Source organism: Struthio camelus, chromosome Z, assembly GCF_040807025.1.
Source record: "Struthio camelus isolate bStrCam1 chromosome Z, bStrCam1.hap1, whole genome shotgun sequence".
NCBI lineage: Eukaryota > Metazoa > Chordata > Aves > Struthioniformes > Struthionidae > Struthio > Struthio camelus.
The window spans coordinates 38,583,544-38,608,229 of NC_090982.1; the positions used below are offsets into that span (position 1 = coordinate 38,583,544).

A 24,686-nucleotide genomic window follows, 5' to 3' on the forward strand; every position below is an offset into this window, starting at 1 on the left:
GCAATTTCATGCTTATTCTTCTCTTGGTTTCATTCAGTAAAACAAGATTAGCACTACTGAAGACCATGGCTAGCCAAAAAACATTGTTCTGTGAGGTATTTTGGCATTTTGAAATCTGAATTGGAACAAAAAGTCTATTTTTTAAACTAAAATTCCAGTTCAGAAATACCAAAACATTTTAATGAATCATTATCAGATCATAGGACAAAATACCAAATCTGTGAAACAAAATAATAAATTCACATTTGCCAAAACATTAAAATAAATATTTTGTTTTGACAACCTCAAAAGAGGATCTTGCAAAAAAAGTTTATCTAAACACTATCGCTCTTTTGAAGCGAAACATTTTGAATCAGCGAGGAATGCCCATTAGTTTTAGAAAAGTAACACGTGTTGCAGCTGGGGCTAGACTCACTGTTGAGAGATTAAAGGGTGCCTGTAAGGAGAGATGTTTAGTACAGGGTAATGCCCTCCGGCACCTTCTACTCCAGGGCTGCCAGGTGTGGTGCCTGCGGCCACCACGTGATCCTTCTGCTCCGACGCAGCTACATCAGCCCTGGTTGCAGATAACAGGGAGCGTGTTCCGCTTTGCCCTGTGCAGGCTGCTGCTGAAGCCAAAGATCCATTTAAGCCTTCAAAATAGTAATGAAGTAAAACATCAGGGGCATGTAGGTCTTGTGTTGAACGGATGGCTTTGCAGTGCGGTACAATGCGTGAAGTATGGGAGCACCGTTCTGTAATCTTAACAAAAGTTGGACTACCCGGATTCCCTGCTTTGAAGCCTGATTAGTCTTCTAGTGTTTTACAACATCATACCACCACTGATTGTAGTGGCGTTACTCTTGATTTACTGTTATGCAACTGGTGAAAGAATTAGCCACATACGAAAACAAAATGCCATTTATCGTCCTCTTATAATCCAATTGTATCGTAACGTCACATTGCAAAGAATTTAATCCACTAGGATTGATGTGGTACATCTAATCTTTAGTTTTCCAACTATTTATTTTCATTGTGGTTTATGCTAATGACAATTACTTGGATTCATTTGTTACTTTTACATGTCAGGGTTGTTGGGAGTTTTTTTTAGCATTATGCCCAAAGCAACCAGAACGTAGTGCAATGTCTTTCGATTTATAGCTACATTGAAAAGGAACAGCCATCATAATCAGTCCCAATAATTAATTCTGTGGGTTTTCATATGTTTGGAAAAAGCCTTGGTCGAATTCCTGAAGCTCTTGCTCAGCCAAAACTGCCAGTGAGGCCAAAAGGCTGTATGAGAACACGGACCAAAACAACAGAAGTTCGGCTCGAGGTTTTAGTATTTGTTGTTATCAAGCATGACCAATTCCAGCTCCCACTTACTCTGCTCACAGTGTTTCCCCATGAATCCTGTGCGGCAGGTACACTGCCCCGTTATGTGGTCGCAGTCGGCTCCGTTCTGACATTGGCAAATCAAGGCACAATCCTTCCCGTAAAACCCTAGGGGACATCCTGCAACACAAGGAGGGGGAGGGAAAACAGAGTGAAAAAACTGCTCTAGAAATAACATTCAAATATTCTTATGCTATTGAAAAGTCATTTCTGTAGCCCTGCTACGCAACATGCGCTCCGTAAGCGCAACAGATTAAGACCTACCCTATTCTAAGCAGTTTAAAATATGCAGCAGACAAACAACTATACAAAAATGAGAATGGGAACTTGTGGGGACAGCAGACGATCAGAAGAAGGTAGCAAGATGGGCTGTTAGAAGCAATGGGTTTTAAGGAGATATTTGCAGGAGAAGAAAGAGGGTGCTTTGTGAACCAGTAGAGGGAGGCTGTCTAGCGATAAATGGATCTTTGGACATATTTTCAGCACAGTCGATGTTGAAGCATAAAGAGCAAAAATAACAACATATTGTGTCTCCACTCTTCACAAAGATGCCACTTCAGTATGAAGACGACGTATCACCGCACAGAGATCATTATTCACCAGCAGGAAGCAAAATAACCACGAGAGCTGACAGCTGAACCAGTACCGTGAATGTGTTCCAGAGCTGCATCCATATGGCCCTATAATATATGTGTTATTTCCTGCCACTATGACACTGTTCAGTTGAAAAAGAAGAGTTGCGACTTCATGAAAACTGTGCTTTTTAACACTGAATGCAAAACAATTAGCTATTTATTTTGAGTTCAAAGATAATACTTGTGCCCGGATTGTAAACAGTGGGCATGCCTCGAATGAAGATAAGCCAAATACGAGCCATAAATATAACCGCTTATGATAAAGATAACAAGAAACCAACCTTTTCCCTATCAATATCCATCTCTAACAAATTTTTCTCTTTCGAACTTCGTGTGAACTGTTAGCCAGCATATAATGAGTGCCATATACCTATTCCCAGTCACTGCATTGCTGATATTTTTCTTCTAATGAAAACATCTTAGAAACGTCAGTAATTTAATGTATTAATTATACAAAGAAAATTCCAAAAGAAATGATGAAATAACAACCTCATGAAGTTCGGCTTCTAAATTCCAGATAAAATAGCTTCTATATCGGTATATGTGCCGAGCAAGAGTTGCTGTGAGCAGTCGCCCTCCAGGATGTAACAATTACAGACGAGAGATGGACCACACGATCACTTTGCAGTGCCGACAGGGACTGTGCCTCAGTAGATCACAGCCACAGCTAAGGCACAAGCTATTCTTGTGCTTCAGTCAGCTCTGTGTTATGATGTTATAAGATTGGTTACTGCATCCCCAGCGCTGGAAGGTTTCCTGGGGAGGTTTTGGAGAGGGAAGGAATTACACAGTACCAGCACGCTGCCCGCACAGCTGATGGCATCCACACTGCACATAGGGCCACAATGACCCACGTGCAGTGGTGACATCCAGGGACACCCAGCCGCAGCCAAAAGTTGCCTTCCTCTGCAGGAAGGCCAGAGAGGAGCCTGAATGCAAACATGGCTGAAGCTGTGCCGGGGTGTACACGAGGACCTCTCCGGCGACTGCGGAGGCAATGCAGTAGGCCTGCTGGGTGTGAAAAGGTTAGCAGCGCAGAAAGAAATCCGTAAGTAAAGTGGTGAAAATACCAAAGGAAAATTCTGTCACTGATTTGCAGGCCCATAAGAGCATGAATGGACAATAAGGGTCACTTACTTTGGGTACAGTAAAGGCCAGTCCATCCCGGGGTACATTTGCACTCCCCGTCATAGGCACTGCAGTAAGCTCCGTTGTGGCAGTTGCACGTGTGGATGCAGTTGGGACCCCAGTGGGAAGGTGGACAAGCTAGAACAACAAATCAATTAATCTCAAACGACAAGGATCCTCACTGCTCATTAACATTGAGCACTCATTCAAATATGAGTCTTGCTTGGTTTTTTTTTTTTTTTTTTAAACCACATTAGGCTGCTCTGTTCTGAGCAGATAGACAAGCACTGATTTTGGTTTTTTTTAAACTAATGAGTCATTTGTTCTAGATAAAAAGTGCTGGAAAAAAAATTATACACGTGAAAGAAACCAGAGGTACATATCTGATACTAGGTAACTAGGACGCTGTTATCTTATACTAGTTTTCTCACAGACTGGATCACAGAGCAACATCCATCTCTTTTCTTGAGTGAGTTTTTCATCTGAAGACAGTTCAACTGCACACTGTCAAGGGGTTAAGCATTTTAAATCTCAAACGTGAAGGAGAACAGACAGAGAAGGTTGAAACGTATCTTGTAGCCTGACATAACAGCAAGGCTACTCCCTGTATTTCCACTGTTAGATTCTGTATTTTTGCCTAAGTGTGGAACATGTAACTAGATTAAGGTACAGTTTCTGGACCGGATAAGGCTTCTGATTTACCCGGTTGTTTCCACAGGCCCACCAATCAATATATTTCTAATAAGCAAGCAACTATAAAGTAGGAAGTTTTTTTTACTCATAACAGTGTCTAAAAACATTATGAGATGCAATTTCAGTGATTACTTTGAAAATGTCATGGTGAACAAATCAGATACTGAATGCTACCATAAGAGTAGTGAAGTAATCCCAAAATGCTAATTATTGTTCAGAGACAGCAACAGAAAAGTTTCCCTATGTCAGAATATCACTAAGTGCAGAAGGTGCTCTAAGAATAGGTCTGTTCTGTGAAAACCTAGGATTTACATCTTAAGGTTTTTTGTTCCTTTAGTATAGACTTGTGCTATTCAAAAACAGTTCTCTGGAAGCAAAAAAGGAGTATTTTACAGGAGAGGAGAAACAGGCTAGACTCTAAAGTCTGATCCCTACTTCTGTATTAGTTTAAAAAGACTGATATCTCCTCATGATTGTACACTGGATTTGGTTGTCCAGAGACCTGTCTTAGGAGCAAGAGAAACTTTTTGATCCTTTAAATGTTTGTACAAGCAAAAAGATTGATATATGTGTGGCCTGTATTTTTGCAAAGCGTTACCCTTGCCCACAATTCACTGTTAAGAAACATATTCCATTTTAATGAAATAAAACACATTTTGTAATAAGTTTGCTGCTGTTGTTTCAATTGGTGATTTACAGTGATTTTTAGTACTGTTATTTCTTGTATGACATTAGTGGTCAGCCAAGAAGGAATGTAGATCACATACAGAAGAAAGGTTAAGTGTTTCAAGAAGGTCAGTAGTTCCAAAAGAAATTAATGGAATCATTATTTTCCATGGGAACGAAAGGCTGTTTCATAAAGCAAATAAACTTTTCCTATGGTTCCTGAGCACAGCCTCAATAGAAGCCTCCATTCATACTGCTGGCACCATTTTCTTATATTCATTCAGTGATTAAGTCTCTCCTCTTCCCAAATACTCCTATGCTGCTACTCTTCCAATAACCTGCTTATTTCACCATAAAAATATGGACCCAGCACCTATGCTGCTACTGGCTTCCACAGGAACAGGCTCAAAATTTATTTTCATCTCATACATAGTTGCGGATGCTAATCACTTCGCAGAATTTAGCCAGCAAAGAAGGGTTTTTTCCAAACGGACCAGATGTTACATCGCACCGGTACAGAGCCAGCTAACCTGGACCAGTCAATGAGGCATGTTATTAGGAAATGCACCTCCCTGGAAACCCTTGCGCAGTGTCTTTTGAATTTTGAGGTATGAGGGTCTGATGTAACTACATTTATTCTTAAAAACGGGCTGACTGAAGTTTTTGTACACATGCACTGCAGGACTATGTGCATTTTATTACTTTATGGAATTGGTTATGCTTCCTTTGAGAATTTTGTTTCAGGAATTTGTTTCTTGTATCAGGAACGTATCAGTAGTACACCTAATTATTTAATAAAATAACTCTGTGAAGCAGCCCCCCAGCCTTCTTAGAAAGTTCACAATGCAAATGAGTTTTTGTAATAACGCAAATAAGTTTGTAATAATGCAAATGAAATACAAAAAAGGCAAATCTCTCTTCATGACACATCATGAAGTTCTCACTTTTCACTTTGAAAGTATTTTTTTCACCAAGAAGTAGAGAATTTAAAACAACTAGTCACGGTTCAGCTACTGAAAAGTAACAGAAAAAAAAGTTGACACTTACGCTGAGAGCAGTCACTACCAATCCAGCCAGGGTAGCACTGACAAGACCTGTCGATAGGATTACACGTGCCGTTATTGGTACAGGTGCAGATTCCAATGCAGTTCTTGCCAAATCTGCCGCTGGGACACACTGAGAACAAGATATCAGTATTAGAATTCTTTAGAAATTAGCACATAGATTGCATCTTCTTTATTTTAAGAAAAAACAACTGGTGTTTGGATCAAGAAAAGTATATTATTTAGTATAATACTGAAGCAAGGCATTATAGGTTCTGGTAAGCCCATTTCAATTACCCATTTTACAAACAATACATAGAAAAAAGAGCGTTGGTTTGAAGAGAGGCATTTTTCATACTTCTCATAAATTTTCAAACAGCTTAAAATTGCCTAAGATTCAACATTTACAAACTTCACATACTACAACAGAAACCATTTTTAGTCTTATAGGTATCCAATAGATAAAAGGAACGTTATTAGAATTCTTGGCATCTACCAAGCATCGTAGTAATTAGAGGAGCATTAATTACAGCTTGTACCTTCATTACAAAGGGCTCCTGTAAATCCAGGTAAGCAGTCACATAGTCCAGTAATGTGGTGGCAGGGACCACTGCTGTGCACACACTGGGGGCATGTCTGGCTGCAACGGTGTCCATAAAACCCAGGGGAACAAACTGGAATTAGAAAGAACAGACCGTCGTCGTCTCTGGCGCTACCTATACAGCCATGAACTCCTCTTTAGTGGGCTCACCGCTTGATCAGCTCTACTTTCTAAATACACAAGGATTGCAAGGGTGGTTGTTATTATTCATGCAGTTTCAATAAACGCAGAATGCTGTACACGCATGTAAAGGAGATTTAATCCTCTTCCTTGAGGGCTTACTGTAGTCTAGTTAGTAATTGCCTAGTGGACAATCCATTACTTGTCAGGTCAAATACACTGTTACTTAAGAGAACAGAAACATTTTAATTGTGCTATTTTTGAAATATATATACATATTTGCCTATATATTATATGTCTTCTACAGCATGAACATCTTTTAAAAGCGTATTTGAAGAAAAATACTTTAAAAACGAGGGAGACAGATAGATAGATAGTTTTATCTGTAGACGAGTAGAGTCTCCTTAAACTTCAACTTCTTATGCACCTCCTAAATTGGTATACAAATCTAGACGCCTTTAGCCATTACTTCACTGAAAAAAGGCATAAATGTTTTCAAGCCATCCTTTCAGTTAAGTATTCACTGTACTCATTACATGAGATAGTCAGCTACACATCACCTCCCTTGCTTTTACAGAACTTGAGACCTGAAAAATACAGTCCTCTGCTTAATTCTTATGCCAAAGGCACTAGTCCCTTCTTATGCAGACCACCACCATCAGCCAAATAAACCGACGGGGGGGGGGGGTGGGGGGGGAAGGGGAGGGAAGGCTGTTGCATGAAATCTTTGTTTCTCTAATCCCTTTGGGCATTTTTTTTCCTGATTAGAGTATTAGGTAATGCTTCAAGTCAAATATCTGTTGCACAGCAGCAATTAGCACTTACGAAAAGCAACTTGGTATCTTTTCAATATTTTAATTTCATTCAAGATTCAGCCTTTCAGTTATACGCTTGATATAAGTTACGTGGTCGGATTTCTCTAGGGAACTTAACTTTTCCAAGTGAAACAGTGCCTTAAGGTCTTCCTGTTTACTGAACAGGCACTTTCTGATTGGGAATCAAATTATTTGTACGTCCTCCTGGCCTCTGAACCGTGCATGAGAGCCTGGCTCCAAGGGCCATTGGAGGGGAAGCTGCTTCTCTTCGTTATATACATTGGTTCCAAGGCACAAGGAAGTTTTACATTTAGTCTACCTTTGGATTAACTGATTAACTGGAAAGCCTTCAGAGATGAGATAGTGAGAATAATTGCTGCACTCAGTTAGAAATGCTTAAGAGAAACTAATACTACCGTAAAGCATTTAGTACTACCAGAGGCAACCACACTTTTCACCCTGACATACTGCCGTGCCTGGACTCCTCTGGTTCTCCCTTCACCTTCTGGGTCTTCTTCCTTTTCTGCCTCTTTCAGAGGACCCAGTAGCCTCTCTGCTTGGCTTTATTCCACCTGCTTCTTGACCTCCTCCGGAAACAGGGCTAGCCTCCAAGCGTGGAGGAGTCGCGTTGCTCTGCTCTGGCCACCTCTCCCTCCTATCTGCTACAATGCGAACTGAGGACAGGTGGGCAACTGGTAAACTGTGATAAATTTTCTTGGATGGGCGGACATTTTGCACATCATCTTATTTTTGCCTCCCTGTTTCCAGTATGATTTGCCTCTCTTCTCCTGGTAACAAACATTTAGGTTTTACAGCGACGAATTTTTCAAATCCAAGCACGTGTACACATAACACCTCTTACTTACAGTGAGGCCTGATCCTACTGGTCATTCTTTGCTACTTCAAAAGAAATGTTAAAAGCAATAATTAAGCTAATGATTCCTATCAAACTCAATGGGAAGCTAAGGTTTCTAACTTCTGAAACTCGGGCACGCTTTAATTAGCCACTAAATATCTACTGAAAAATGAATCTTGGTCAATCACATTTGGGAACGTCAGCCTTAGAATGGACTCCCTTACCATATTTGTTGCTTATAAAGTCACATGCACAGCTATGTGACTGCACCACTAGTAAATAAATGCAAAGTTATGCAGTAACTAGAAGAGGGCTGTGGGAAACGTTGTTAACTTCAACTAATACCTATTTCTCTACGCTCATACAATTTGGCAATGAAGAAGTCCAGTCGAGGACTGTTTCACAGCACAGTTAACACAGTAGTACAGTATTATATCAAATATATTCCAAATAAAAGAGGGAGAAACTGAGATTTCAAAGCATGTATTTTGTGCTTACTTCTCTGACAAGTGGTGCCTCTGTATCCTGGCGCGCACTCACAGATGCCATCATCGGGAGAGCACGAAGCTCCGTTTTTGCAGTAACAAGACAACGAGCAGTTTGGGCCCCACTGTCCCTCTGCGCACACACTGTCACAGTGTATGCCTGCAACCAGAAATGAAGAGAACTGTCATCGCTTGTACATCAAGAGCTCTTATTAGGTCATGGCATGCACAGTTAGTTTAAACCTTTGGTTCTCAGGAGGACTAGTACTTAAAACACTGCTAACAAAAACTATTTATTAATACCTCACTAACATCAGGGGAATACAGGAAGAACAAGGTAAACTTGTATTTCTGCTCCTGCCTTCCCTGCATCCCAGAACAGTGAACTTCTTATATTCCAGTTTTGAGGAGAGGTACATAAGGACTGATCCTGAGCTCTGTAACAGGAAAGCATTTCTGTAGCCAATTCACATGGAGAATAAGAGCTCCATGGGATTCTACCTCCAGGCTTCTTGCCTGCTGATATTTTAAGATCTACAAAGATGAATGCAAACCTCTCAATATTATAAATATCTCAACCATTTTCCAAGACTGCGCTCTCGCACTCTCTTGCACATTCTCTCTCTCTCTCTCTCTCTCTCTCTCTACGTATATATATCCTTTTATCTCACTTTCACTATTGCTATATGCTACTTAACAGTTAAAAACAGAAATGAAAAGTAGAAAATAATTCAAACACGGCAAGAGAACGGCTTTTGCTTCCGCCACAGCGGCTGCTTCAAAACAGCCAAAGCCTATTTTCAACCTTTATGTGCGGGAAAATACATGACAAAAGGTACCGCAGAAACTTTTCCTTCTGAATGCAAAAATTCTTCAGGCCTGAGATAATTTAATGTGATAATGGGGAGCGGGACGCAGAACGACTTCTAATTAGTAGTGAGCTGATTACTGCTAAGCCTCGTACCAAACGGAAAAACGTAGAGGGCACAAGGGGTTTCCAAATCTGCCATGTGAGCATTCCAAAATGCTGAGCCGCCGCCGTGTTAAGGATGCTGGTCAGTCACTGTTTTGTCTAACTGCCTTTGGCACAAAATTGATTATCAGATCACCATGACCCGAACCCCTATACATCAATCGTAACGCAAACCGCGAATTGGAATCGTCCAATTGGGGGTTTCTTTATTTATTTTTTTTTTCTCTATGCAAGGCAGCGGCATTAAATATAACTTTTTTGCTTGCTTTTTCCATTATCTACTTTTCTTTTTTAAAAGCGCGCCGCATGTTAAATGCCAGCAGGCAGCACTGTGGCACTCCGACCGTATTGTGTCTCCGGTATTTTGCATTAACAATTAAGTATTATTGTAGTGCCTCTACTGAATGAAGCACTTCGCTAAGGGAAAAGTGGACTGAATCCAACCACAAGTATGACTTGCTTTGTAAGTATTTCCAGCAAAATGTGCCACAGGTTCACTGGCTGCCAGAATCTTAAAAAAGCAAACTAGTTTCACATGTGACAAGTTAAAAAAAAAAATCTCTCCCCTCTGAAGAGCAAAACCCAGTGTTCGTACCAACACTGAAAAATAAATTACCCTGTTTTTTCACAGACCCGACGCGGAGGTAATTCCCCAACCCCCACTGCCTTGTAAAGCTGCCTATAGCCAGGGACCAAGTCTTTAATTAGAGAAAAGGTGAAACTCCAGACTCTCAATTTGTTTGTTTCTTTGCAACACAATCACCAGCTTGAGTCATTGAACCAAATGTTTGATTCAACAGATTGCACCAAACAACGGCAGCGACAGAGAAAACAGTCGGTTTTTAGAATCCACATCCAGAGCAGCAGCCGACAGCACAGAGGTCACCTAACAGCCCTACGGGGACATTGATCATTTGGTTAATACTGACCTGAAACGAATTCATTGCCAAAAAATGAAAGGCTCCTTATATCAATTACTAACCTTTTCATTTTTGCCCACAGAGGGAACGTCAATCTCTCCTTATCCACATTTAAGAGACTACATGAACCTGCTTCCCAACAGCTTGGGTTGACGTTTCAGTTGCAGGTACTTAAGTCAGTCCCTATTTGTGCACAACTAAATAAAGAAAGAGTCGTCTGAGGGGTGCCGACGTCCTCCGGTTGAAGCATACGAGCAGGATGAGATCGCTGCATTTTTCAAAACTTATCTCAGGTGCTTGAAATCGCCCTGCTTGAGGTTCCCAAATTTGACCACGTGGGTTTTTAAGCCTGCGAGAACACAAGCTCACGCGCTCCAGGGATTTCAGAATGGAGCCTGACATTCTCTGTGCTTCATTATTTGTCATGTCGTACGTAGCTTCGCTCAGTGACCCCTGCTAGAGAAAGGACGTTTTCCCCCAAGTTTTAATGGGTTTCTGCGGTGTTCGATATACAATGGCCGCTATTAACAAGTCCGCAGTTGCCAAGAGTTACCATAGTGCATTATCTGAGATTATGTAGAGCAGTGACATACAATAACACCAGGCTCAATTATATCGTCCTGATCTGCGCACAGAGGATGCTTTATAACAGGGCAGTGTCAAAGGGTGATACTGGGCACGCTGGCGTAGAAAAGACTATAAGCTACTTAGGACCGCGATGCTTAAAAGAGCCAGCCACGCCATTAAAAATGAAAAGGGAGCAAGCTCCTCTGGTACCCATCGGGGAAAATCCTCCATAAAGGGAAGCGAAGAAAAATTATCTTTTCTTCACTCCCACACCTCGTGAGGAGGTAGTCAGGTGAGGAATGACATCCCTCTGCTTAGCCAAGGGAAAGCGTATCCTATACGCCACCGCGTAATTATTATGACAATCTAATGTACTCAAACAGCGCTGAATATTACATCCTTTTCAGCCTAAAAGGGATTTCATTATATCTGCTATTTATCACAAGCAATATCAATTTCACCCCGTGTGCCAGAGTGCGTCAGGAACAACTGCAGCCAAGCAGCAGCAGAGACTGATCCAGTCACACCGTGTATCTCTAGTTACGTGAATAGTTGAAAACTGTCTCGTTCACCCGCTACTAGTTAGGTAAGCCCAAAAGGCACTTCCAAACGGAAAACTGCGTTTCATATTTTATAGCTGTAAAAATTAATTACACATATTCTTGTTTGAGAAAGAGTACTTCAGAAGTATTAAAAGGGTTGAAAAATAGAAAAAGATTTTTCCAGAGCCTGACGCTTTATATTACATTTCAGCAGAGAAAAAGCTATGCTTTTTTAGAAAAGCTAGAAAACAGCAAGGGGGAGAAAAAAAACAACAAACTTTTTAACTGAAACTTAGAAAGGAAGATTTGACTCAGCCTTTACAACAACATACAGTGCACGAGCATATCACCGCCGCTCTTTTACGCGCATATTAATTTCTTAGGCAATAAAACTGGTTTTGAAAAGTTTGCATGTTGATTTTGATACCGATAAGGAGATCTGTGAGGAAGTGTTTTTGCCAGAGCCGGGGACAAAGAGCTCTTTGACGGCCTGCACAAGTTGCTAGGCAATAGCTGAATGGTCATGATAAACTTCGGCTAAGCTGCTCTGGAGAAATGCTCATGCATTTAATGCCCAGTGCTTTATGCCAGGGGCCTCGCGTCTAAATCAGCATTCCCCCGGCATCCATAATGGCGTGAATGAAGCAAAATAATTCTCGAGGGATACCAGTGTTTCTACCTACGCTAGCAAAGTGTTTACATACTTCCTACGCTATATATTTATTATGTTGAGACTCAATGATCCATCCAAGTCAGTTCAACAGACAGCTCATTTGTTTTAGCACTTAAAAAGGAAAAAAAAATCTACAAATGATTACCTATAATCTTACAAGGTAAATTTATTATTGGACTAAGCACTATTTTCCAGCTTATTATGTTTCCATTAGTCTGATAGAAAGTTATCCAAACTTTAAGAAGTAAAGAATTAATTCATCTCGTAAAGAACATGTATTTGCTATGCAATTTATCTTCATTGCCCACGGAGCTTTCCAGTATAGTCTCAGACTTGCAGCTTATTTTTATACTGCTGTGCTTCCCATATAACAGCATAAACAAGAGGAGGCTCAGGCCCTCAAAACCTGGGGAAACCTTGGTCTCATTAAAGTCCAGCATGGTCCACGATCTCACCCTTTATATGTAATTATTTGAGAAAAGCTCTGCTAAACCATAGATTATTTCTGTTCCAGAAAGCTGAGACTTCTGATGGGGGAAAGCTAGGTGAGAATTGTTTCTCTGCTTCTCTGTCCAATGGGTGATAACCCAAAAAAGGGGAGCACCAGCACAGGGCAGCGGTGCAGAACTTCAGAGGCATTGTTCAGAAATACTTTCATGTTGTCTTTAGGCAAGAAGAGGCCTTGCTCTCAAGTGGAAGAGAGCCAGAAAAACAGATAGAACTGTCTCAAAATAAGGTAGCCACAGGAAAACAATACTTCTCCTTTTCTTGCTTTCTTGATAGGTAAAAAAATAAATGAACTTAATTTACCAATTTAAAGTTGTCCTTTAAAAATAGTGATGCTTCCTTCACACGAACGCGCATCACAGTGCACAGGCACTAGAGACGCAGACATGGAGAAACCCAGCGGTAGGACAGGCTAGTGCCCTTTCTAAATAATACAGAATCTGTTTCCCTCGTTTTGAGAAGTAAACATGCATTTTATCATGCCACAGTGTCCACACCTAATTTCATTTTGTGGCATACTGAACATTCACGCTCCAGAGGCTCAGGCAGCAATCAGCAGCAGCGAAGGGAAATCTCTGTTCCCAGTGGCCAATGTAGGACAGCAAGGGGAGCAGCTCGGATGCGCCGGGGCATTAGCACCGTATGTGCTGCTCCAGCGGCAGCTCATTTTTCAGCATTAAGTTGAGGAAGACCTATGACAGTAGTCTTTTATGTCTTTTTCTTGGATGTAGTAGGAAAAAACCCCCACATCCGCAATAAAAGCTAGACTTCTAGTCTATGCTCCCCAGGGGACTGAGTTATTTACACGGGCGAGGCGAGGGCAAGTCTCTCGGGGAGAATCCAGCAACAAATGTGCCTCTTGGAAATCATGCCGGGAGCACGTGGGAAGACACAGCATTTCCTTGTAAAAACAACGCATCCGGGAATGGACAGTCCTGACTAGCGTCAGCAGGTGGCCAGCACAGCAAAAAGCCACCAATGCCCAATCTGCCGCGGCATACAGACAAACCCTGTGCGTGCTGGTATAATGTAGGCTGATATTGCTGCATCTGTCTTTTCCATAAACCAAAGCTGTTGTTTTGGTACAGGCAGCAGACTAGTGGTATTTCGTAATCCCTGGCATCACGTAGCCTTTCAGTTGATTTTAAAAATAACAAATGCGGTATTGATGCAGCCCGACATTTCTTCAGGACCTGAAAGGTCCAACGAAACTGTGTCCAACAAAGCACAAGAGTAATGTCTTATCACTAATAAGCCAAGTGTGTTCTAAACTGTCTGGAGGAAAACCTTGGCCTTTTTTCTTTTTTCTTTTTTTAAATGAGAAATCTTGGTTTGCACCAATATGAATTCTCTAATCTTTTAGGCAGTTTGGAAAATTTGTCTTGCGATGGCTGCTGGCAGAACAGATAAGATTAAGGTAGAAAATTAACAGGTTTGCTGTACCACAGTGCTTGTTGGATTGCGGTCATCGGGAGACGAGGTATAGGTGGAGCTCTTTAACAGAAGTTCATTCCAAGTGTCAGCATAAACTACTTGAAGACTTAACTATCATTACGTATTGGGAGAACAAGTTTACCGCGTCTTTCATTCGCTTTATGGCTCTCTCTTTTAATGCTTCTTACTCTTTTCCACTGTCTAGCTATTGCGATCCTGCCAAATGAAGAAAAGTTATTTACCAATTACAGTTAAAATGTCAAAGGATGAAGAGTGTTTGGGGGCAGACATCATCTTCGGCGTGGGTGGATTTTTCTCATTTGTACCATCATGTCATGTGGTTTGCCGGAAAAAAACATCGCTGTTAACTCTTGCTTTCCTAAGCAGAATTAAAAGCTGCTCTATAGTGAGCACTGTCGGTGTAAATCACAGAGAGGGTGGGATCTTTAATGGGAGTCCTAAACAAAAGTCATTTTGTTTGTAGGATTAAAAGTCTAAATATCTCCTTAGGTAACAGCAGAAGACAGAAGAACAGTGTAATTCTTTTAAAGAAACAATTCTAATTATTTCTTGAGTTTTATGATTGCTCAGGACTTAGTCAATAATTGAATTTACAGTTTTGTTCATAAACTAAGAGGATTTCCAGAAGCAAGAAATAACATGCTTATCCAAAAATAAGGAAAAATTTCTTAAAAAAGAAAAAAAAAACCCCAGAGCATCTTACTGGTCACCTAACGCTCAACTGCAGCTGTATCTCAAGACCAAAATAAAGGATATCATGTTAGCTAGGCTGCCTTAAGGTATATGACAATAACCCTTGTGCCTGCTTCAGAAGCACTGAGCTCCCTCACTACCAGAGCGAGTGTGCCCTGTACCAGGTCAAGGTCCCATGCGGTGCGTTCCCTCTTCTCCCAAACTATGGCGCAACTATGTCATTCTCCAAAGGAAAGGTCTCCACCCTCAATTTATTTCTGTGAAGTCACATAAACCATTGCCTCTCAGGAAATTCCTCGGGGAAAGTGCAGACAACTTAAGCCCAGGCAAAACATCACTTCCAAAATATCTTTTTGGAAAATATATATAATTTTGGTGGCATCAAAACATTTGGCGAAATTCATACTGGGTTCATCAACTTCTTCTTTGTCAAAAAAGAAGAAAGATTCACATTTCACATTCTTAAGCTTCCTCAAATGTATTTTTTTTTTAAACCTTCCCAAACATTCATTAGAAATCCTTCATTTGGGTCAGATGAGCATTGCACTGACCCAAAGTCAGATTCTTTTTCTTACTTTTATTTTGTTAAGTACTATTAACTACCAAAAACGAGCAGGTTAGATGGTTACTTTAACAAATCTAATAAAAGAAACGTAAGCTAAGTGAATGCAATTTATTGCATTGTCTTACCTTCATTTTCACAAATTCTCCACCTGCTTCTCCACCTATTGCGCACACAAATATGTATACAACCAGCCTTCTTAATCCTACAGTCTAATGCTATCTCAGCAATGTAATGTTTCAGTACAGCTATTTGAGAACCTGTTTCTAAAGTATTTTTTTCTTTTTTAATCCTTCTAAATATAAGTAGCTACATAAATAAGGACAGATTCCTCTGACACGTGAAGTGTGGGAGGAAGACTTTTCCAGACACTGAGTATAAAATTAAGTATGCTGTTTATGTCATATTGTGTGTCTAGACATCACCAACGTGTTGAAACTAGTCTCTGACACACACGCTGTTGTGATGACATTGTCTAGGGACGGATACTCAATTTTATCTACAATCACACATGAAGTCTCTTTCTCCTGAAATCTTTTTCCCGTCTAAATATCAAGGACCATCAAGCTTTTATTAAAGGCAAAAACACTTCTTCCTTTCCAATACTTGCATTAAAGTACAGTCGAGATTAGCGCTATGTTTGAAGTCCTCCGTCACATCTTAGGTTAGATATACTACACTGTTCATGTACTGCAAATACTACACTGCTCATGTTCACTGGCTATGTTTTTTTAATCTGTTAGAAGGAGTTGTCAGATTTTTACTATAGTCTTCCTGCTTTAATTTGACTTTATTTATCTACATACTTCTGGTCTCTGTGATGATTTGTCTCACTACTAGAAGACTATCAAGACATATCTTGAACAGTACCCATAGAACCTGTGAACACCTCTGACTCTATGCACCAAAGGTACTCAAGACCTGCTGATACAGATCTCTTTACATATTTTTATGCGAGTATTTTTTGTTCAAGAGGTTTGCTAGTTTAGGAACTCATATTTTGAGCAGATTCAAATAGAAGTTAGAGAAAGCGTGTTCATACACACACATATACTTCTGAGACTGCCTGAAAATGAGGAAAACAGTTATAAAAGGCTGTGAATTTCCTAACAAGATAACCTAAAAATGCAAAATAATGTCTCTAGAAACAATACTAGGTGGGATAATGCAAATAATATTTTTTCAGAATTCACTCCAATTGCTTTTATTCATATTTGCACTCTTGTGATACTCCTTTCCCAGGGACGTTTCAATGCCAGAGTTTCAGTCACACTGTACCTTGTGGGAAGAGAATAAAATCAACAGATTCCTAGCTCAGTTAGGTGACTGCTTTCACTAGAAGCCTCTCTTCCACACTGAATAGGGTCACAACAGGGAGACACGCTGCTTCAAAGAACTTAACAAAAGCTGAATATGCAACAAATTACACAGGCAAGAAATGGCTGCTCTCTTCCAAGGCAAAGCAGGAACCCTTCCTGCCTATGTTCGTATCCTCCTCAGATTTTTCCCAGCCTCACAATCGTAAAAGTCACATTCATCCAAAGAGGGAGTAGAAATGTGAGCTGCAACCAACTACACTCAACCAATCTGAAATTCAGACACAGAGCATTACGTCCTTAGAGCAAAACGCCTCTGATCCAGCTACAGAACTTTAAAATATATAGTAAAAAAAAAAAACACCAAAGCTTGGGAAAAAAGTCAATAGAGATTATATCTGAGGATGTCATAACCTCTTGGCAAACTTTTTGTGAGCACAATAGTTTGCTAAACTTGTCAAATAAATGACTTGCTGCAGTTTATCTGCTCACCTCCATCTAATATGCCTGGAAGCACCAGAGAAAAAAGAAAACACTTATTTCATGGACCAGTAAGTCAATTATGAAAATGTTACCTTATAAATGAGATGATGATAAATACTGCTGGATTATAACTGAAATCACAAAACAAACTCCTTTTCTATCACAGCAGACACATACTTTGTTCCTCTAAAGTCTGTTTGTTCATGCCAACTTCCATTATCCAACAGAATCATTCCATAAAGATGGGTGACATGAAGCCATACACTGGCCATAGTACGGTAGTGAGATACAAAGTTCAGAACACACCAAAAGACAAACTTACATTACGAAGTAACCACAATTATTGAAGATGGAAGAGTTTTTCCAGTAGTTAGAGCTTAGAGATCCATGTACCTCCTACAGATAAAGGGAGCATTTTCTGTCTGCCCCTCTGCACAGCTTAATTGTTTTTTAAAAAATCTTGCTTTCCACAGGCAACAACAGCATCAAACATAATTCTGATGAATAGTTACACATACGTATTTCTTAAAACCACAATGAAAAAGTTGGAGAAGCTTTGCAAAAAAAGAGCACAACACTTTTCACACAGAACAAAACGTGGGCAGAGAAAAAAAATTTTTTGCAGAAGTTTCCGAGACACTAAAATAGCAACTCAGCTTCTGCAGGAGTTATCGTCTTTTTGGCTGCTTGACCAAAGCTTCCCGAGTTCCTGGATGTGATGCTTTCCCTACCAAGACTGCCAGCACAACCTTGAATATCTACAGTTATTCACCACTTGCATAAAGAACCATACTGTGGAGGTGCCTGAGTTTTAAGGCTCCCCCTTCTACTCCCCGTTTCGGTGGATACCACACCCAAGAAGAGCTGCAGTGCCCGTGACTTGCAGGAAGTGACTCAAGAGCCACCGAACTGCTGTTCTTCTCCTTCCAGTCCCACATACCCCTCTTGCACCCCCACGAATGAAAGTTAAGATCAGGTCCCATCCTACTGGAAACTCTCATCATCCTTCGCGAGGGTCTCTTTTGTACCTGACCATCCTGGTAGGCAGCGGCAGTAACCTGTGGTAGGATGACACCCATCTGCATGGCTGCAGTCACAGCGCTCAGCACAATCCATACCATACGTGCCGTCCTGTGGGAATAAAAAAGCCCAAATCAGAACTTGAGAGTTAAAGGAGAACAAGTTCTGGTCAGTCCTGCTTCACAAAGCAACCACAGATCTCTCCCGAATCCATAACCAGCTCACATACAATAAAACACTTCTGGCTTCTGGCAAATTATAACATTCTACATTCATTCAACTCCATCTAAATACTCCATCTTCATTCAACTCCATCTAAATATTTGAATGTTTGCCTTTTGTACTTCTTAGTAAAAGTCAGTACATACATGTTAGAGATAATTCCATATGGAATCAATCTGCAAAACTGTCTAGAGTAAAGCTTTTAAAATCGTTTTCTCAAAAGAAGACAAAGTGCCACAGTAAAGTGAAATTACAGAAAGCAGGACAGAACCAAAAGAAAATCCAGGGAAAACCAGGCAATATAACACATGATAATATTTGGGGTGTACCTACACCAAAGAAAACAAAGAAAAAAGCACCTAAGGTTTAAAACCCAACAGAATACCATCATTTAAATTCAAGGCTAAAAAACGGTCAGTCACATTAGAAATTGGAATAAAACCTGTATCAAAACTGATCTGCTGTTCTTTGAGGTTCATGCCTACATTTCTACAGAGTTCCACAGGACTTAGCCATTCAATTTCCAGCTTTTCAAGTCTAAAATACAACAAAATCATACATTGCCCAAGAATAAGAAGTGTTTTGCTTGTCTCAGTAACCCTTTTTAATACAAAGAAATAGAAGAGAGTAAGTAAAGCAGTTCCTTTGCATATAATCAGATTTAGAAAGAAAGGAAATCCTCAAATATATCGCTGAAAAGAGGTAATTTTAGTCTGCTATATATTTTGGCCAAACTTCACTCAACTCTTGAGTAGCCATCGGGCAGTAATATTAATTTTCTAAAGGTACTGAAACAAATTGAAATACATTCATTTAAATAAACTGTCTGCAACTATGGCTCAATGAAGAAAAAAAGCAGATGGCATAGGACACTTCAATTAGTTTTCTGCTTGCCCTTTCTGGAACTTTGAGGCAGAACATGCATTCAAAATATGTAAAAGCTTATGGACGTTGTTTGACAGAGACACACACGTGCAAGAAAGAGCACAAGCACACTGAAGTACTTGATATAGAAATGCTTTTCAAGCGTTGTTTTCCTGGAATTCAAACAGTGAAGCAACTGCTGTGAAATAATACCTTGCTCTTTTAATATGCCAGTTTTGGAAGAGCTAATGGATTTGAAGATCTCATCATCCTTCAAAATCAGACACTAAGTGATAAACAAAGCTGCCTAAAAAATATGATTTCTGTTGGAGATGCATTCATGCTTTTGTTGGAAACAGCGCATAAATGTGCACTGATAGCATTCTTACCAGCTTTCCAGGAAGTTTCAGAATTTGTTTGGCACTTTATTTATTCTGAGAGCACTGCAATAAATCAGATTTTCATTCAAAACAAAGGTGTGGCCTTCAGTCATATGCTGTAATTCGGCTGTTCCTATCATGTCATTGCTCAATGGAGTTCATCCAAAAGCTTGGATACGACGTGGGCGGGGAACCTACAGAGTTCATGTTCAGTTCAGGTGACCCCTTTTCAATTATATTAATTCAACAACTTGCTATATGGATAGTTTTGAATATGTGAGAGGAATAGAATGGAGAGGAAAAGGAGTATGGAGAAGGGAGAAGTTTGTTAAAAGGTGAAGTTTGTTAAAATATTTCCAGAAAACTCAAGTCCCTCATGGGAGAAGACGGGCTATGGGAAACCACAGTTTTACACAGAATATTTCATTTTTCGTTCATGAAATGTATTAGAAACAAAACAATTAAGTAATAATGCAAACCGTTTTTGAATCATCCAATTTTTTCATTTTGAAATTACATGGTTTTAATGGCTTCCCCTAGCTACAGATTACAACATGCACCTGAACTGACTAGAAGCACGCCTTTGTCCGCATAGTGATTTCTAATTTTTGTGCTTCTCGAAGCCTGGGAAATAACAGAAGCCAAAACCCTCATACAAAGGCAAAGATCTGCCACAGGGTCAGGTGATGAGAGGCCCTTCCTATCTGATAGAGGAGGAAAGTTTTTCATTCATGCTTTACCACATATATAAGCTAATTTCATTAGAATCATGTTGCTAGAAGTGGAATATGTTGTGCTAGGTTTTTCTGCCATGTTTTCCATTTAAGGTACTTCCACAGAAGCAGTTTGGATAGCGTTTCCTTTCTGATTAACAGCTGAAAGAGATGGAAAGATTTGGCACTGAGTTTTTCAACAAATTCTAAAGCAGTTGGTGAAGTGTCCGAGGTCAGCCTTTCAAGGGTGAAAGCACAAAAAATATTCATCTGTGTATCCTCATTTTGTGTAGGTATATCTTGGATGGTCATCTCCTCCACATGCCTCAGTGCATTCCACAGCAGAATTCTTCCAGAAGATTTCTTGGGGCATGTCCCTAATCTTGAACCCAACCTGATACGTGCTGACAATCAGGTACAGAGCACCTTAGGGGACCTATCCCTGTGAATTCAGAAGAATCACAGGAGTGTCCCCTTGCCCCATACTCTATAATGTGACGTTCAGTGAAATGTATGAAATCACCTGGCAAGGGAGTTCACATTTTTCTCCTCTCCAGCCGGGAGCACAGGTACAGGTTCCGTCCAGAGCATTGCAAGCCCCTCCGTTGAGGCACTGGCAAGTCAAGTTACAGCCAAGTCCCCAGGTACCACTGGGGCAATTTATCGAACAATCTACACCATGCCAACCTGCCAAAAATAAGAATTAAACTGACAAATTAATCAACTTCTCCCCCATTCTTCACCAAGGATATGTTTACCCCCACCTCCCATTTAAAATCTCTTAGAGATTCACAGGCTAAGATTAACTACGAGACAGTATCGTCCTTTCCAGTTGAAGACTTGTCCAAATTCATGCAAAGGTGCCCTTCAGCACCCTGTAACAGCTGTGCACAGCACAGTTTGCAAATGGCTGCCAATATTTGAAAGCAATTGATGGGAAACCTGAAATGAAAACACAGACACCTTGAAGCTTCACTGAGAAGCACTAAACTATCCTGAAAGTTTTAACAGAGAGACTGAAAAAATTTGGGATATTTTTCCTAGACTTTTGCTGCTGCTTTCATAATTCTTCCACCAGCATTCAAGGCAAACTGTTCTGCAGTATGGTCTTAACTGAAATCCTGGCCAAAAACAGAACAAAACAAAAAAAAAAAACAGCATACAGAAAGCATAACAGTGAAATAGTGCATAAGCTGGATTTCTCTGAGGATACACAGAAGATCTTTTAGACGATTTCTGAACTCCTTTGCAAAAAAGAATGCTTCCAAAATGCTGCATTCACCACTGTGACTGATAGAAATGATTCACAGCCTGAGCACTGGACAGACAGAAATATAAATAGGCTTTCAAAAACTTGATCATCTATTGGGTATGAGAGAACCCAAGTGAGCGAGTCACATGTTATCAACAACAATGAAAGCCAAGTTTCTAATTTTGTTCTTTGTTTACAGTAAGTGAGGGGAAAATTATTCTGCACTGACCCTAATCAATAGCCTATCCAAAACACATGTATTGAAATGAATCTGCCTCGTGCCCTGGATTGATAACTTCCGAATTTAGGGGTCATTTCACGAAAAAATATTACACTGTTGTAGGTAGAAAACTGAGGCACTTACTCTCAAGTGTCTTTCCAGGATTTATAAGTTTCCTTTTACCTCTCCTTAAATAGCTTCCCATAATATAAGCATCATTAAAACAGGCAATTCCATGAAGGATAATTGAGGTTTGGAATGTGTCTATGACAGACGGGGTTATACTCTCTAACCACGCACTGAGCCACCCACGCAAACCTGTTTTGTTCAGAGCTACCGAGCTGCCTTGTTCCTAAACTTATCAAGAAGATTGAATAGCAATATGACTATTAATTCGAGATGCAGCAGCAGGGTTTTCTGAAGGAGAGCGCGAAGCAGGGAAGACATGTAGAAATATGCAACAGACGAAAAACAGAAGGTACCCTCATTTCATCTAAATTAATGGGATTTTTCTCACTGGCTCAGTGGTGTCAACCCAGCCTTCAAAATGCTAGACACCTAAGACATTTTCCATGTGTGGGTAATATCTCTAGTTATTCAGGGAGACACTTTATGTCTTTGCTTTCAATTTAGCAGCTGGATCCAACAGCATCTTTTATATGACAAGCGTTTGGCTTTAGCTTAATAAATCAATTTCACTATTTGCTGTCCTTTTCCATCTTAGGATGACTAAAGCCTGCATGATACTAAAGCAGACAGGATTACGCACAGCTCAAGAAATACAGTTTTTCTCCTCACAGTCTAGCTACTGAGCAAAGACACTCAACAGAGTTACATCTGTTCTGTTGCAACTGATGGGAGGAGAAGCCGAAAACTGCACATTTGCTACATGACGGATTTAATCGTACCAATCCCTGGCTTATTCAGCGGCCATTTGTCTAGGTAACTTGACCACTTCTCCCCCACGCTCAGTCTTCCTATATTTTAAAAAAATATATTTGGGGGGAGGGGAGGTCTATAACATAGGCTGAGCACAGGATTCACTTGGGAGCGTTCAACAGCCTGTCCACTCTCTTCTCAGCAATTTAGCATCACAGCTGAGAGAGGCTTTTGACTTTAAAACCTTCCCTATCGACAGAAACCCATGAGAGAACAACAGCTCCTCAGTATATATTTCCAGAGCATATCTTTCAGTGGAGCCTAGTATTATATTTCAGGTTGAATAGGACTACATGTGGACCTGTAGACCTTTATAGGGGAAAAAGTCTCTGCAGAACCTGTGCTGGAGGATGGCTAAGCTGCTCTGGTTCCTACCAAAGTTAACTGGCATGTGCTACCAGAAAGAGGAGAGGTGGGCAGGTGGAGGATACACTGACCACAGTTACTGCCAGAGGGAGAGTGGCAGGCAGAGGACTTGAGGAGAGTGAGTCCACTGTCACTAATACTGGGAGATGCAGAAAGTTTCTTGAGGAAAGGGGAAGACAGTTCTGTGGATGTTGATGGCACAAAGCAGCTGCGAGGTCGGGAAGAAGGTTGCGCCAAGTTTGTCAGTGAATTGTTGACGAAAGGTGTATTCACATTGAAAACCATGGGGAGTGGTATCAACATGAGTGTTAAACTCGCAGGGAGAAGACTGCGCCCCTGAGATGCCAAGAGGGGTGAGGGTGGCAGAGGGAGGAGGTGCTCCTGCAGACTGAGGGGCAATGAGGTAAAGTGTTTTCACTAGGCAGGCTACCATCCAATCAGTGGCATACCAGTAGTCATTTTAGCAGCTCTTGGCACTTCCATGAGAGTCAAGAGGCATCCCATCTGCAGATAAATACTAGTAATTCACCCAGCCACTGCATCCGTCTTATTAAAAACTGCACAGAGAGAACACGAGCATGAGCTACGTTCGCTCTTTCCTGAGCAGATGTTTTCCCTTTTGCCAGCTCCCAGAGTAGCAGAAGTATAAAGCAGTTAGTGGTATGGCCTTCAAGGTTGTCTGGTTTTTATTAAGTTTCTCTCCTTTTCTCTACTTCAAAATTCATTTTGATTTTATGATTATAGAAATGGGGAATTAATCTGAAGATATTCTTACCCGCTTTGCAGGTACAAGAACCATCCACTGCTGAACAGATAGCTTCATTTTTGCAGTTGCACACAGAAGAACAGTTTACTCCATATGTTCCCGGAAGACAAGGAGTACCACAATCAGCACCCTGAAATTACACAAAAATAGATTCTAAAAGCTATTTGATTCGAGGAGGTTCAGACAATACAACAATATCTCTAACAAAATGACCTACACCTAGGATTGACTGAGCGTGAAGATTGACTCAGGTGCTACAAATGCCAGAAAACCTACAGTCTGTGATTGTCCTAGGCTGTCATCACATTATCCTGAATTTAAGGAAAAGCTTTTCACAGAGCTCTTCGTTCTCTTTAAGTCTACAGTAAGCATTAGTTTTACATTAGCTGCTATGAAAGTGCATGTCACACAGCTAACAGCACTTGGTTAGATCAATGGCTAATATTTACACTAACAAAGAAGCAATTTAAGAAAGAAAAATCAAATATAAAATAGCAATTTAATGGAAAATAATATAGATTCATATAATTTTTTTTTTAAACTATAACATGGTTGATGCTTGCACAGCATTACTGCTTAAGGAATAGTAGTACTGTAAACTGTTTTCTGTGTTACTAGCATCCGGTGTATAGGTAAGAGCAAATGTGTGTAAAAGCTAATGAACAATGTGACCTAAATTGTAAGAACAATTGTCTCTGTCCAGGGTTTCTCTGGACAGAGTATGAGGAATTCCTGTGATAGATAATAACTGCAACCTATCGACAGGCATCCTAGTTCTTTGCCTTATTTACATCTTCATAGCACACCCTAGTTCTTATCGCTCCCTTATAAAGCATT

The 24,686-nt window shown here is 40.4% G+C and overlaps 1 protein-coding gene across 3 annotated transcripts in view; it reads right to left on the reverse strand.

Moving 5' to 3' along the window:
• The window catches only part of LOC138060825 (multiple epidermal growth factor-like domains protein 10), a 106,616-nt gene that overhangs the window by 12,828 nt on the left and 69,102 nt on the right, over nucleotides 1-24,686 (reverse strand). For all 3 annotated transcript variants that reach the window (XM_068927129.1, XM_068927128.1, XM_068927130.1), the window contains 8 exons: nucleotides 23,859-23,979; nucleotides 20,830-20,993; nucleotides 18,136-18,238; nucleotides 8,430-8,576; nucleotides 6,079-6,213; nucleotides 5,544-5,672; nucleotides 3,147-3,275; nucleotides 1,366-1,494 (listed from right to left, as the gene is read on the reverse strand). In XM_068927129.1, coding sequence (XP_068783230.1) covers nucleotides 1,366-1,494; nucleotides 3,147-3,275; nucleotides 5,544-5,672; nucleotides 6,079-6,213; nucleotides 8,430-8,576; nucleotides 18,136-18,238; nucleotides 20,830-20,993; nucleotides 23,859-23,979 — 1,057 coding nt within the window. The remainder of the gene's footprint in view (nucleotides 1-1,365; nucleotides 1,495-3,146; nucleotides 3,276-5,543; nucleotides 5,673-6,078; nucleotides 6,214-8,429; nucleotides 8,577-18,135; nucleotides 18,239-20,829; nucleotides 20,994-23,858; nucleotides 23,980-24,686) is intronic.